General features: G+C 34.8%; 1 protein-coding gene across 1 annotated transcript; it reads right to left on the reverse strand.

Annotated features, from left to right (window-relative positions):
• Nucleotides 1–4176: 4176 nt before the first annotated feature.
• Nucleotides 4177–5387, reverse strand: LOC142613512 (uncharacterized). The gene is made up of 3 exons (XM_075785921.1): nt 5088–5387; nt 4825–4988; nt 4177–4612 (listed from the first exon to the last, which is right to left on the reverse strand). The coding sequence occupies exons 1-3, from the start codon at nt 5385–5387 to the stop codon at nt 4177–4179; spliced, it is 900 nt and encodes a 299-aa protein (XP_075642036.1).
• Nucleotides 5388–16451: the final 11064 nt, after the last annotated feature.

The raw sequence follows: 16451 nt of genomic DNA on the forward strand, positions 1-16451 counted from the left end.
TGAGCTTGCAAGGAACTTGTGATTTACATCTTCTGTGACTAAATCACATAAATCACATACAATGCATCTTATGGACTATATAATAATGTCTCATATTCATGTTATCATTGTTTTAGATAATAATAATAAAACAAATTTATCAATCACAATATTAAGTCATACATCATGTCATACATAATATCATACATAGCATCATACAATAGGATTCAATGACATTAATTCTAACAACTCCTCCAAAAGTAGCTTAACTATTTCAGGGTGTATACAAAGAAGATACGGGCTAGAAAAAGAGCGCTTGTACCTTTTGATCCTTGGACAGCCGAAACTGATGAGCTTTTTTGCGTACCTTGTCAGCCTTAGACTTTTCCTTAGGTAAGATATTCTCCTTAAGGAACAGCACAATGGAGTCCATCCAATCAGGTCCCACTCTAATATGATGACTACGGACTGTATCCACACTCATCTTAGTAGGCTTACATAAATCTTCCACCAAGATGACCCTAGGTAAGCTTTGTGTCGAGGACGTTGCTAGGGTGGCTAGAGAATTAGCATGAGTGTTTCTCCTTCTAGGGATTTGCACTAAGGTGAAAGACTCAAACTTTGATTGTAAATGTCTAACCCGACTTAAATACTCCTGCATTCTCGGATCTTTGGCTTCCAGCTCCCCTTCCACTTGGCCTACAACTAGTCTCGAATCCGAGAACATCTCCACTGTCTTCCCTCCTTACTTCTGAACCATAGTCATTCATACTAGTAGAGCTTCATACTCAGCTTCATTATTCGTGTCCGAGAAATTTATCCTCAAAGATTTCTCAATAATACGATCTTTTCTAGAGATATCACAACTAACTCCACTCCTGACCCTCTTTGATTTGCCGCGCCATCCACGTACACTTTCCATGACAGAGGTTTCTTCAGGGAGATCGTGCCAAATGATTTTTCATCCATGTCTAGCCTCTTAGTATTTTCTTCTAACGAGGGCTTAGCGAACTTGGCCACCAAGTCGGTGAGGACCTGGCCTTTTATAGAGGTGCGCGACATATAATTGATATCAAAAGCCCTTAGAATTGTACCCCACTTAGCAATCATTCCCGTATAATCAGCACTCTGAAGTAGAGATCTAAGTGAAAGTTGGGTCAAAATCACAACTGTGTGAGATTGAAAGTAGTGGGGAAACTTATGTGTAGCGTGCTAAAATAACATTTTCCAGTGGTAAGTAATGAACCTCAGCTTCATGCAATGATTTATTCACATAATAAACTGGTCTCTGTATGTCATTGTCAATTCGTATTCGCACCAAACTAACGGCATGGAAAGCCATAGCAATATAAACAAACAAAACCTCATCCTTTTGGGCTTGGACATAACGGGTAGCCGAGAAAGGTATTCTTTAAGCCGCTGAAAAGCCAAAGCACACTTCTCTGTCCATTCGAATCCCTTCCACTTATCTAATAGCTAGAAGAAAGGCCTAAACCTATCCGCGGACCGAGAGATGAATCAGTTTAAGGCATCAGTCATTCCTGTCTATTTCTAAACTTCTTTAGGATTTCGAGGTGGCTGCAAGCTATTAATTGCTTTAACTTGATCAGGATTGACCTTAATTCTACGATGAGTGACCATATACCCCAAAAATTTACCTGATCCCACGCTAATGGAGCATTTGGAAGCACTGAGGCGTAGCTTGTATTTCCTTAGTATCTTAAAGATATTCCCAAGGTCCTTTATGTGTTCGGGCACCACTTTACTCTTCACCACCATGTCATCTACTTAAACCTCAATGCTTTTACCTAGTTGTGGCTTAAACATCCTAGTCATCATCTTTTGATAGGTAGCCCCTACGTTCTTCAAACCGAAAGGCATAACTTTGTAGTGATAATTTCATGTGGGAGTGACAAATGCTGTTTTTTCTTGATCATCCAGGGCCAATGGTATTTGATGATATCCTTGGAAAGGATCTAGGAAACTCATCCGAGGATGCCCCATGGTGGCATCTATCATTTGATCTATACGAGGCATTAGGAAGGGGTCCTTGGGGCAGGCTTTGTTCAAATCTGTGAAGTCTACACATACTCGCCATTTTCCATTCTTCTTTTTCACTACCACTGTATTAGCCAACCATTCAGGATAAAAAACTTCCTTGATAGCATCTGCTTGCTTGAGTTTGATCACTTCCACTTTAACGGCGTCAGAATGCTCTCTAGATAAATGCCTAGGTAGTTGCTTCTTAAGGAGGACAGCCGGGTTGACATTTAAGTGATGAAAAATGAAATTTGGGTTTACCACAGGAGCTTCATAAGCATTCCATGCGAACACATCGATATTCTTCTTCAAAAATTTGACAAGCTCTTCTTTAAATTGAGGAGGCAACTGAGCTCCGACCTGAAAGAATTTCTCCGAATCATCGTCAATAACAATTTCCACTAGCTTCTTACATGCGGGCCCATCTAATGCTATCTCTATTGGCATGACTGGGGTCCTTGATTACTACAAGCCCCTCTTACCAGAGGCCGAGGATTCATCTTCATGCTGATGCATAATTTTGCCGCCATGCACTGCTTAGCCATGGATTGGCTCCTAATCAACTCTTCAATCAAGTCCCTCGACAGATATTTCACTTTCAAATGTAGAGTGGAGGAAATAGCTCCCAGGGCATAAAGCCAAGGTCTTGTCACAATGGTTGTGTAGGGAGAGTAGGCATCTACCACGATGAAGTCCATTTCCACCACCTCTGAACTTGCTTGCTGTTAGGATTAGTGCCCTTAAATCCTATTGTATGATGCTATGTATGATATTATGTATGACATTATGTATGACATGATGTATGACTTAATATTGTGATTGATAAAGTTATTTTATTATTATCTAAAATAATGGTAACATGAATATGAGATATTATCATATAGTCCATGAGATGCATTGTATGTGATTTATGTGAAAAGTCACAGAAGATGTAAATAACAAGTTCTTTGTAAACTCAGAATTTATAGTTCGTAGTCGGTGATGAAATTGGGCATTTCATCTGTGAAGACTATAACGTGTCAACTAAGATGATTTGTCTTGATCATGGAAGTGGAGACTTCTAGTTGATATGTTGATATGTTTTAAGAGTTAAAACATATTGAACAGGACCGCTGTGAGATTTATTGTTCTCCTAATGACTGTCAAATGAATAATAAATCTCACGACTTCTATTTGCATGAACTCTTAATCCTGAGAAAATAATGAACCTGATCATGAAGTGTAGGTTGCTTTGATATATCAGGAGTGAGATCTGAAGTGACGGTCAAAATCTCAGTATGTTGGGCAACCACATTTAGTGTTGATGGAACATATATTCTCAAGATGGAATTCATAGTCTCTTGATGGAGATATAAAATATTCCCTTGAGATAAGTTTAATGGTTTCAGTTATTCAGAGAGTTAGGCCTAACCAATTTAGTAAGAAATTACTAAAGTATATATTTATGAAATTTGATTTCATAAATATATAATGAATAACTTTAAAGAATTAAACCAGGCACTCAAGGATAAGATGTAGTAATTTACAAAGTGGCAGTTTACGTTCATGACTTTGTATTATTACGAATATTTTATGAAGGGGTTACGTGTATAATAAAGTCTTGGGATATAATTTATTAATAAGACTTAGAGTGCAATTATATTTATATAGTGGTATTAAATATAATTAATGGTAACTTTGGACTTGTCAAGAGTTGACGGAAAAGCCCAAGGCCCATTGGAGCTAGTGTCTTATTGGTCCCTTTTGGTCCCACTCCAAGCCACACACTAAAACCCAATTGGAAAGGCCCAATAAGCCAGCCTAATTAGATAATCAGTTAGTTATAAATGGAGAAACATATAGAATTTTTTTTAAGTTAGTGAAAAAGTTAAATAAAAAACGGTGTGTGAGAGAGTGTGAGACACACTTTCATTCTCCCTTTGAAAAACTGATTGAGAGACCACACATCTTGGGCGTAAAGTGGAATTGGAGTGAAGATTAAAAATGTTCCCAAGTGCTTCTAATCTTTGTTTTGAATTTCTCCACACCAAGGTACGCTATCTTGTTCTTAAATTCTGAAATTTACATTGTGCACGTTATCAATCATGAATGAAATAGATCCTAGTTCGTTGCTTCCGCTGTGGGTTTTGTATGAGATACAAAACCAGATTTTTTCCTTCACTTGCACAGGTAATCTAATCTGACTCTTTGGACATCAAAACTTATCAATGGTGAATCATCGGCTGTCAAGTCCTCTGGTTTCAAATTCAGCCATTTGTATAAGTCATGGTACATAATCTCTGCACCACTGTCTTGAACTACCATCACCCTCTTCACATTATACCCTTCTATCCTGAGCATGACCACCAAATCATTATGTGGCTGCGTGGTCCCAATCTTGTCCTCTTTCGAAAAACTCAATGCTAGTCGGATATCCATTTTGGCCCTTTTCGGCCCAGAATTAGAGTCCTTAGCGAGTGTTCGTGCTACAGACATCACTCTGGAGGGACGAGAACCGGTCCCCCCAAGAGCAGCAAAGATGACATTAATCGTGCCTAAAGGAGGCCTTGAGGAAGTATTCCCTTGAGTTCCCAACCCTGTATGGTCCTCTTGCCTGTTGGGTCGATACAAAAATTGTTTTAATCTTCCATCCTTAACTAGTTGCTCCAAATGATTCCACAGAGTCCTGCAATCCTTGGTGGTATATCCTCACTCCCGGTGGTATTGACAATGAAGACTCTGATTGCGCCTTATGGGGTCCTCCGCTATCTTATTTGGTCATTTAAATTATGGCTCGTTTTTAATTTTCTCCAAGACTTGAAGTACCGGTTCTCGGAACATCGTGCTGACCACTTAAGGAGCTGTAGATCCAGATTGCCAGCAAAATCTCTTCGGGGTCTGTTATTATTGTATCTGTCCGACCTGAAATCTCTCATTTCTTGAGGGATAACCTCCGCTTTCCCCTTCCCCTGCTGTTGATCCTCTTCAACCTGCTTATACTCGTCAATATGGTCCATAAACTAGTGCACACTTCTCACAGGCTTTTTGGTTAGTGATTTTCTCAAATCATGCTCGGCAGGTAGGCTGACCTTGAAAGTCCTTATTGCTACATCGTCGAAGTCTTTGTCAATCTCATTAAACATCTCCCAGTATCTGTCTGAGTATGTTTTCAAGGTTTCCCCTTCCCGTATGGTTATAGACAACAATGAATCTAAAGACCAAGGGACTCTACTACTTGTAATAAAGCGAGATCCAAACGCCCGGGTAAGTTCTTCAAAGGAATTAATAGAACCTGCCCCCAGACCATTAAACCATCTTATTGCCACAGGTCCTAAGCTAGATGGGAAAATCTTGTACATCAAAGCTTTAATTCTGGAGTGCACAGCCATCCTCTGGTTGAAATGGCTAACATGTTCCACATGGTCTATCGGCCACTGTACATGGTGAACGTTGGTTGAGTAAATTGCTGAGGAAGTTTTCCTCCTTCAATTCTACGTGTGAAGGGTGACCTGGAAATCTGATTCAACGCTCTGCTCATAGTATCATTTCCCAGGCCTTTGCAAGATGAATTCTTACTTCTGCGGCCATGAGAGCTATCCTCCTTACACGAGAAAGACTCACTAGGGGGAGTCCTTGATCTGAGCCTATAATTGCTATCTCCACCAGCATCAAAAGAAGGGTCAGAAAAGGAAGGAGTTCGCCTTCGTCATTCGTGGCGCAACTTCCTCTTCAACCGATCAATCTCCAATTGCATGGCTCTAGCATTTTCCTTATGAGAGACTTTGCTCCCACCTTGTGACTGACTCCTGCTAGTGTGGGTGGTGTGTATACTTCCCTCTCGGTCCCTACCTCTTTCAAGATTTAGAAAGTGATCTTGACGTTGGGACCCCATCGATTCTGCTTGGTGCGGACCTGATCCTACCATAACGTTAAACTTACTAAAACACAAGATTTCTCCACAGACGGAGCCAATTGTAGGGCCACGATTTACACCTAAGCCCAAAATAGAAAAGGAGATAGGCCTAAAGAGCCCAATATAATGAATTTGTAGAGAGTGGACTAAAAATTTAGGTTTTAATGAGTTTAGCTTAAAAATCACGGTGGGCTAAAATCATAGTTGGATGAAGCTGAAATAGTTTGTATAATGAAAATTGTCCTTGGACTTAGGCTGAGGAGGTTGATTATTATATTTCACTCTTTTGAGGACAAATTACAGATATTTTTATTGAGTATACAGTGTTTTCCTTTTCTCTTTCTCCGACCCCCTCTCATGGAGGATCTTTTATCTTATATAGACCCTTTCAGATGATTCTGGCCTTCCACCTATTGATCGCGCAAGTCATCCCCCATGTTCCAGTCCCATCTAGCACCTTCTACGAGTTCCTGTGAGATGTGGCGCCCAAGGCAATACTGTTCAAGGGTCTTCTCCATATAAATGCGACTAGAAGGTTTGATGGGATGCATTAAATGTGGTACCATTCTCTAGCTCTTTAATCACATCAGTGCCATCCCCCTTTCCCAAAGTCCTTGCTGCATAGTAGAGCCTCCTTTGATGGCACATTGACGACGTGATCACAAAATCCAAGGACGTGGCCTCCTTGGCCCACTAATTATCCTTCTTGGTCGGGCGTGACACGTGGCATGATCACCTTACTCGGAATCCTTTTACCCCACACTCAGAATACATAAATTTTTTGTAATAGAACTAGGATATTATAATTAAAATTTCCCATGTATTATTCATGAAGTCATGACCTTTAAGTTTTTTAACTTATACCCATAGATCACTACAGTGTACTCCTCCAAAGATTAGTTATGTGCTTTAAGAGCCATCAATGCCTACATCATCAACAATAATATATAAAACTTAAAAGATGTACATAAAATTTATGTGATTTTAGAGAGAATTTATATATTGTCTTAAAAATTTGAGGAAAATTCTTGTTCAAGAAATAAAAGAAGATGAGGAAAACGCACTTACCCCCTGTATATAAGGTAGTTCGCTCCATCTCTGAAATTTTCAATATTACTGTTTACCCCATTATACATTGGACAAAAGTAAAAATGTTAGCATTTATGTCAAGTAAATTATCGCATGAGATATTTTGGGAGCCCTAAATTAATAAAAGTTGTTTAGTTGCTAATTACGATAAAATAAAATTAAAAAAAAAAACCACATACTTTTTATGTAATCAGGTGAATAGAAAGAGAATGCATTGCAAAAGTAGCAAATTTCTCTTGGAATGGGTGTACTTTTAGTTCTTAGTTTTTTGATGAACTAATTTTAGTTCTTAATTGTGTCATATGTGAGTAATTCCATAAATAATACATTCTCATCTCATGAGTCATGACAAATTGACAATTACAAGTCATTGACCAAAATTTAAACAAAATAAATATGAAATGTTACTTCCACAACACATAAGTGAGATTTTAATTTTATTTTTTAAACGACTGCTATCAGTTCAAGCTGAGATGTATTTCGTATTCTATTATATATATATATTTTTTCCCAAGAAAAGTTAAATAATAAAAAAAAAATTAAGAAAAACAAACACACTTACAATGAGATTACGAGTACAAACCAACAACACATTGAAAATTTTTTTTCTTCAAAAATATTGACTAGAAATAATAATTAAATATATATTATTTTTTAATTATATCTTGCTATATTCATTAGCAAAATCCTATTAGTCATATTCTTTAAAAAAGGGTTAGAATTATTTATTTTTATAGTGTGTCACTTGTATTTATTTATTTTACTTGTCATATAGCAAATATATTGTAAATGTTTTACTAATAATGTTTTACATGTAAAATTTTTTATCAGTAAAATATTTTACTTTAAAATAAATGAAGTGCAATTAGGAAATGATGATTGGGATACATTTTCAATGATTTGACCGAGTAGTGTTTTTTTAATATTATTTATATTAATCCTACTATTAGCATGCAATAAAAATGACATCAGTCTTACCAAAGAAGTAATGTCATAATATGCTACTAGTTACTCATAAAATAAAATAAAAAATACTTAGATTATAATTTTTGTCCCAACTTGTTTGTGTGATAAACCATAATAGTAGAGTAAAAAGGATAAGTCTACAATTTTATTACTTATAACTTGCCACATTAGTAAGTTATGGTAGAAATTATAGTCTTCTCATTATTCTAAAAATATAAACTTTGTAAAATTTTGTGGTCTTAGAGCATCCACATCAGTGGATGTAAAAGTTTCTAAAATAAACATAACTACCAATTTTACACATTTTAAGCAAAAAAACACCCACATCAGCGGGTTTAAAAATGTCTAAAATTTTTTAAATCCATCCCCGAGTTACAGTAACCGTGTATATTAACACGGTTACTGTAGCTCGTTTATACCATTATTTTATTATTTCCGTTCGCTCCTTTTTTTTTCTCTCTCCTTTCCGTGCTCAACCAACCCAGCTAAAACTCAACTCCTCATCCTCTTCCTTTTCCTCAGATGCACACAAACACATCCACACAGAAAATCAACACAGACACACTTGTGCAAAAAAAAAAAAACATAGATACACAAACACAAATCGGCACTTGATTGAAGCTTGATCAGTGCTTGACTAGATCAGAGCGGATCAGAGCTAGGGAGAGTAGATCGGAGTGTGGATCGAAGCGGTCGGAGCTTGGATCGGAGAGGATCGGAGCTAGGGAGAGTAGATCGGAGCGTGGATCGGAGCGTATCGGAGTGGATCGGAGCGTATCGGAGCGAGTGGATCGGAGTGTATTCGAGTGGATCGGAGCTCAGAGCGAGTGGATCGGAGCGGATAGGGGTGAATCGGAGAGTTGATTGAGAGGGGGAGTTGATCTGGGTAGAGAGAGAGAGAGAGAGATAGAGCGAAAGAGAAATGAAGAGAAGGAGAGAGAGCGAATCAGAAATGAAGAGAAGGAGAGAGAGAGAGAAATGAATCAAAGACGCGTGTATATAGTGTGGTAGTTGAGAGAAATAATAAAAAAGTGAAAAAATTGATTATTTAATTAATAGAGGTGATAGGATAGATGAACTGATGTGGGTGTTTTGTAAAAATAAATGTGTAAAATCTTAAAAGTAAATTTTTTATGTAAAATAGATAAAATCTTTTAAACAAACTAATGTGGTTGCTCTTAGCATCTCTAATAAAATTGAAATCGTTTCAATAGTACTTTCATTTTGTCATTTCAATAGCTGTTGCATCGGACAGTAGAACTTCACCCACCTGAAACCTTTTTACCTACCAAACAAATTTTCACAACAGTTTCCACAAATTACAATAATTGAGGTTGACCCATTATCAATACCATTTTCTTAAAAAGCGTCTAATTTTCAATTTTTACTAATTCAACCAGTGATTTTTGCTATTTTTATAAGATCAATTTAATTTTTTTTTTTATTATTATAGTTTGTTACTTCAATAGTTTGTGATGTTATTTCATATTTATAAAGTTGAAAAATACTATATCGACAATAATTTACAACAAATCCTAGGATGGTACTTGATTTTAGATTTTTTTTATTTAATTGTGTTTTGAGAAAAAAATAGTAATAAAAAAAGTAACATTTTTTATATGAATTTTTTCAATGTGTGCCTTTAGAACACACAATAATAAATCACTTTTAAAAATATTTTCTTAAAAATTGTAAATATATTGATAATTTTTTTAATTTTTCAAAAATATTTTCAAAAATAAATCACAGGACCTTTTTTATATTAAAACCGGTAACATTTTTACTTTTTTGAGAATAACCGGTAAGATGAATGGTTGCGAAAGTACGTAGCAAGGATTGAAGCTTTGAGAAGGCAAAGAATAAGACGTGTCACAAAAGTACGGATCAAGTACCACGTGTTCGAATCTAAACAGACCAGCACGCCTTTATAGCTGGCTTGCAGGTCACGGACTCCAATCAATAGATTTTCATAAAAGTAATTGAAAATTGAGGACCGCATGGCTTTTGCCTTTGGCTTTGCCTTTCGCTAACTTCAACACGGCACAGGGGGTACTCTCTAGACACGTGGGCTTTGAACCTTGCGCTTCTGGGCCAATTCTTGTGGGCCCAATTGTACACCTCTCTCTCTCTTAATAATTATTGAACCTTTTAAATCAAACCTCCAACAACTTCCATACCCTAGCATGTGTCACCTTGTCCTCCTGCCTTTTCACCCTTAACACGTGTACGTTCTGATTTTAGTAAGGCTAATTACAGATTATTTTATAATATTTTTACAAATATTTGTATTTAACTTTTTATTAATTTTCTTCTAATTTTACTGTTAATATCACTTTTTTATTTATTAATAATTACTTTTTATATTATTATTTTATAATTTTTTTTAAAAATAATTTGTATTTTTAGTATTATTCCTCTGATTTTAACATGTTCCTCTCTTGCCATGTGTTTGGCTGCACTTGATAAGAAAGAACGCTTGGATGTATAGAAAAGAAAGGAGAGAGAAAGTAAAAAATTTCCACTATGTTTAGCAAAAAGTGGGGGAGGGAAGAGAAAAAAAATAAAGAAATTAAATAAATAAAAAAGGAGAGCGAAGAGAAAAAAAAAAAAAAAAGAAGGAAAAGTGCAATAGTTTTGTTTGTAGGGTAGAAAATAAAGCAAAGATGTGGGTCCATAAAAATCTATCTCTACATTTCCACCCAATTCGGAAGTAAAAAAAACAAAAATGGTGCTCACTGCTCATGAAAATTTACTCCCTCCTTTTCTTTTTCTTTACTTTTCTCAATGTGTTTGGTTGCACATAATTAGAGGGAGTGTTTGGATGTATAGAAAAGAAAGGTAAGAGAAATAACAAATTTTCACTATGTTTGGCAAAAAGTAGGGGAGGAAAGAGAAAAAAAAGCAAAAGAAGAAGAGAAGAATAGAACAAAAGGGAAAAGAGCAATAGTTTTCTTTTGATGGTGTTTTGTTTATAGGGTAGAAAATAAAGCAAATATGTGGGCCATACAAATCCATCTTTACTTTTCCACCCAATTTGGGAGAAAAACAAAAAATTGGTGGGTCATGAAAATTCATTCCCTCATTTTTTTTTTCTTTACTTTTCCTCAATTTCTCTCCAACTAAATAAACTATTATTCTTCGCTTCTTTCCCTTTCCTTCCATCTTCTCCCAAAAAAGTGAGATCAGATGCAATCAAGCAAATTCCTTTCCTTCCATCTTTTCTTTCCTTCGAACCAAATAAGGGAATCCCATTCCTTTCCTTCCTATTCTATCCCTTCCCTCGTGTTCCAAACTCCATGAGACCAAACACACTATTACTCTTTATATGTTTGGCCTTTGGTTAATGGTTATAGATTATATTGCCTCAAAAAAATTAATTTAATAAGATAGAAGAAATTACACAAATACTTTAAAGTTTAACCTTATTTTTTATTACGTATCGGATTTATCATTTTTTCAACTGAATTTCAAATTTATGAGATATTTTAAATTTGAATCTCAAGTTCATATTTGTTATTCCATTTCATTGTTCTAAGCAATAACATAATAAAGAAAATAAAAAAATGGTTATTAAAAAATTGTGTTGTAATTTCTAGCAAACTTTACAATACTCTTATTTACCCTCTCCTTCTCCCTTCCTCCAAACTGGTCTTAAGAGCTTTTTTGGCATTGCATTAGAAAGGCTCTAAGGCTTTTTTATTTTTAGAAATTAGAAACACGCGCATGCGCATACACACAAAGGAAAAATAATGAAGTTCTAACTTCTAACACAATGCACACCATATAAAATAATACTAAATGGTCATACAATTTAGTTAATGTATAGTATATTATAGTGGGGTGTGGGTTAGATTTCTATTCATCCATATTTTTTAAAAATAAATATCACTTATTAAGGGGGTTTAGGTTAGCTTAAGCCAAGGGCCAACCCTATATATTTATTATTTGGTTAAAACGATTACTGCTTTTTGAGCTTAACAAACACTAATTAATGTACTTTCTTTAATACATCGATAGTTGTGAGTGGAGAAATTTAAATCTTAAAATTGTCTCTATTAGAAATTTTAAAAAGTGACAATTAATTGTATTACAAGGCTCTTAGCACACTAATTCGAAAAAAGAAGAGTTTTATTAGAAAACTACTCAAATCTTTATCAAATACAACTTCAATGTTTGGTAAAATGGTTTCTTGGCACACCAATCTACTTAAGCACGTTAGAAATGGTTAATGTCAAAATACAGTAAACAATCAAACAATAGGATAAGATATACAAAATTGATATTGGGGCATGCCCCACATCCAACTCTTAAATGATTGTTACTATTATCACTAATTCATTATCATCAACAACGACATCATCGCTTTTTTTTTTTTATAAATTTTTTTGTAATCTATTTGGTACTGATGAGTTATGTTGATTTTTTGCTATATGCATGATGACAGGGCTGTCAGGGCATATTATTGATACTTAATTTTAGTCAATTAATATGAAACAATGGTTTTTTTTTAGTTAATTAAAATTTTCCCGAAGAAGTAAAAAACAATCGCAAATGCAACTTGTCAGTGTCATTTAATTTCCTTGGTGTCTAATAACATTACCGAAGGATATGCCTCAAATTAAATCTGTCTACGAAACAAACCGAGAAGTATTTTTTAGCAAGGAAATCAAGAAGTATTTTGCTATTGTAATTTGTAAAAAGAAACGACGAGAGATAAGAATAAAGGTTTTTTACAGTGAAAATTTTATATTTCTGTTTTAACGATCAATAAAGTTAGGAACATAATAAAATTTTACAACATCCATAAATTAACCTACCACCTCATATTAGCCCACCATAATCTGCATTTTTTTTTTCATAATGTGGTATACCAATTCGGGAATTTCATAAAATTGTTGTGAATTGTTGCCATGTCCCTAGCATGAATTTTGCGATAATATATATATATATATATATATATATATATATATATATATATATATATATATATATATATATATATATATATATAAAGAGAAAAGTTTGGATTTAAAGGTGTCTTGATTGGGTCTTAAATTAAGGTGAATTGAAATGAATGAATTAAATTCATAATACAAACTTGACTATTTACACAATAAAAATGGAAGTTATATTATATATCTCGCGCGATGGTGAGATACATTATAGTGATTGTTAACAACTAGTTAGCCATCAACAATGGCACTCATGAGTCATGACGGGTTATTCATTAGTGGCAGTGAGCTTCGCATTAATTTGTAGAGGACTATAAACGAACTTGATATTTAGACCAACTTTGGACAGAAGTTTAGAGGCATATTTGGCTTGAAATAGATAGATAATAGTTGTTAGTGACACAAGTGACATCAAGCCCAAGGAAGTAGTTGAAAGTGTCCCCAAATCATTAATCTCAAAGTTTTGGCTGAGAAGTTTATGCACACATCATATCCCTATATATAGTATCATCACCAATAATTATCATATCACCAACATAGAGGAGAGTGAGAGTAGCATCGAATGTGATTTTAATGATGAATAGTGTAAAGTAAACTTAGGGGAAAAAAACTATGTTTAGTAACGACAAAGATAAATTTGAATAACCAAGAATGCACCCCTGTTTAAGTCCATAAAATGGCATGTTGGAATCTATAGACCTAATTAGGTGGATACATAGCCAAAAGGAAATTACATGTTGACTCTTCATTAACCTCACCATTTAAAAATGCATTTTTGACATCCAGCTAAAATATAGGCCAATTACAAACAATGACAACTTCAAGTAAATATCTAACATGGGCCAATTTAGCAACAAGAGTTATAGTTAAGGGAAAATAACCACGTTCAGTAACGACAAAGATAAATTTGAATAACCAAGAATGCGAGCATGTTTAAGTCCATAAAAGGGCATGTTGGAGTTTGTAGACCTAATTAGGTGGGTACATGGCGATAAGGAAATTACATGTAGATTCTTCATTAAGTTTACCATTTTGAAATGCATTTTTGACATCCAGCTAAAATATAGGCCAATTACCAACAACAATAACTTCAAGTAAATATCTAACATGGGCCAATCTAGCAACAAGAGTTATAGTTTCTTCATTATCAATACCATATTCTTGAGTGAAGCCGTTGGCAACCAAGTGAACTCTATAGCTTGCCACTTATCCTTTACTTGAGTATTGATCTTGTATACCCACTTACACCTAATTGTAAACTTACCAGGGGAAAATCAATTAAGTTGAAGTGTGAGTTTTGTGCAAGGCATTAAATTTATCAGAGATTGCTTTTGCCAAAGGGGTCCATATTACCTTCATGAGACATAAGAGGCACATGAAGAGTGAGAAGAGAAACGAAATAATGATAGTCATTAAGATGGGAGGGATGAAGAATATGATATATATATATATATATATATATATATATATATATATATATATATGTGGGTGAGTTTTGATTGATAATTTTAAAATATCATCAATATCATAAGTAATTATCAACAAAGATGACAAAATAATAAGATCTTCCCTTTAGTGGGGACCATAGCAGATTCTCAAATATCATAATGAAATAGATCAAAATGTGTAAAAGCAAAATAGTCAATAAGTCTGTTTTCCAATATATATACGGCACGAGACACAATCAAAATTTCGAAAATCTATGGAAACTAAGTGGCATTAAGAAGTGCTAACAATTGAAGACGCGAGACAAGGATGCATGACCTAAGAGATAGTGCCATAAGCTGGGTAAGATGGTGGCAGCGGTAGTAAACTAAAGGGAAATATAAATGAACTTGCAAGGCAGAAAGCTTGAACAAACATCCAACCTTACAACATGTTCCAAGTAGTTGGCTCATTCATCGATCCTTCACAATCACACCACAACCATGATTAGAAAAATGGAGCTAAAGCTTGAGTTCATAGAGTTGCCCTATTGAAAGAAGGTTAAGAGAAAACTTGGGATCAAGATATATATATATACACACCAGCGTTAATAAATAAATTACTAGAATAAATGGATCATATGTAACTAACATGCTTGTGAGATCCATATGCGATATAAATTACAAGATTGGAAAATAACCCAAACTTAGACTGTGTTTGTTTTAGGCATAAATAAAATTCGGAAAATATTTTACACCCAGCAGCGTGTTTGGGTGTCCATATAAAATAAAGTCAAATGAAAAATCTTAAACTTTGACTGTAAAATAAGCCCTTTAACCCGAAAAATCATTTACACATTTATTTTACCTTCAAATGATTTTCGGACTCAGACACCCAAAGAGAGAGAGAGAGAGAGAAAGAGCAAGAAGAGAGAGTAGAGAGAGTGAGCTAGAAGCACAAATAAGCCATCGGACCACCGCCTCAACCCCAGACGCGTTGTTGAGATTGTGTCTTCTCAATCTCGGCGCTGCCTGAAGCTTGCTGCCACTTGACCGGTCTTGTCGCTCATGACCCACCCATTACCAGTCTTTTCTCGATCTACCTCTCCCTTTCCCTCAATTTGCGATCACTCTCTCTTCCTCCTCCCTCTCTCAGTTTGATCGAATTTTTGAGTTTAACGAATGATTTTGTCTTGATTTTTGTTTCTTTAAGTTTATTTATTGAAATTTTCTATTATAAAATTTGTTTGGAAGCTGAGAAAATGGCTGAGAAAATGTGAGGAACTAGTAAGAAAATAGCATTTTTAAAATGCAACCAAACACCTAAAAACATTTTTCAAAACAATTTTCATAATGCAGCCTAGCTAACACTTGAAAATATTTTCCTTTCCTAAAAATATTTTCACCTGAAAATATTTTACACTCGGAAAATATTTTACATATTGCCAAACGCAGCCTTATGTGAAAATATATAAGAACCATGGATTAGATGATTGCAACATGCAAAATCAATAAACTAAAAGGATGTACCTGAGGTTACGAATTGGGCCGTAGAGAATGAGACAAGACTTGATGAACTAATGACTCAGCATCATATATAGTAAGCGGAGGATTTGGATCGGATGCAATACCCAAGTTTTTGCAATTGGTGCAATTCAGCCCTCTCCACACACAAACATTTTTACCATTTTTATTTTAAGACTTTTTTTTTTCAAGGATTGAAATTAAAAGTTATTTTTCTCAACTCTCAATCTCAATCCTTGATAACTATTGCATTAGGTGATGTTGTATTTGATCTCAATTCGTAAGTGGAGGAGTTTGATGCATACCATCAATTAAAGACTCAAGTAGAGGAAGTAGAGGTCCTAGCAACAGTTACTAGTAAGAAGGGGTTTAGAATTACTTCTTAAATCTTAAGTGATAAACTAATATGACTTGATTGAAGCTATAATCAAGGATGGACTATTTTCACGACAAACAAACGGCACTTTTATAATTAAAAGAAAAATTATTGTTTTATATACACTCTATAGTCTGTACACATGGTATTTATATTTTCACATCAAATATCTACTTTTTCCGAGAACATTCACATTTAACAAATATTTG

The sequence above is a fragment of the Castanea sativa genome, chromosome 1 (genome assembly GCF_040712315.1).
Source record: "Castanea sativa cultivar Marrone di Chiusa Pesio chromosome 1, ASM4071231v1".
Taxonomy (NCBI): domain Eukaryota; kingdom Viridiplantae; phylum Streptophyta; class Magnoliopsida; order Fagales; family Fagaceae; genus Castanea; species Castanea sativa.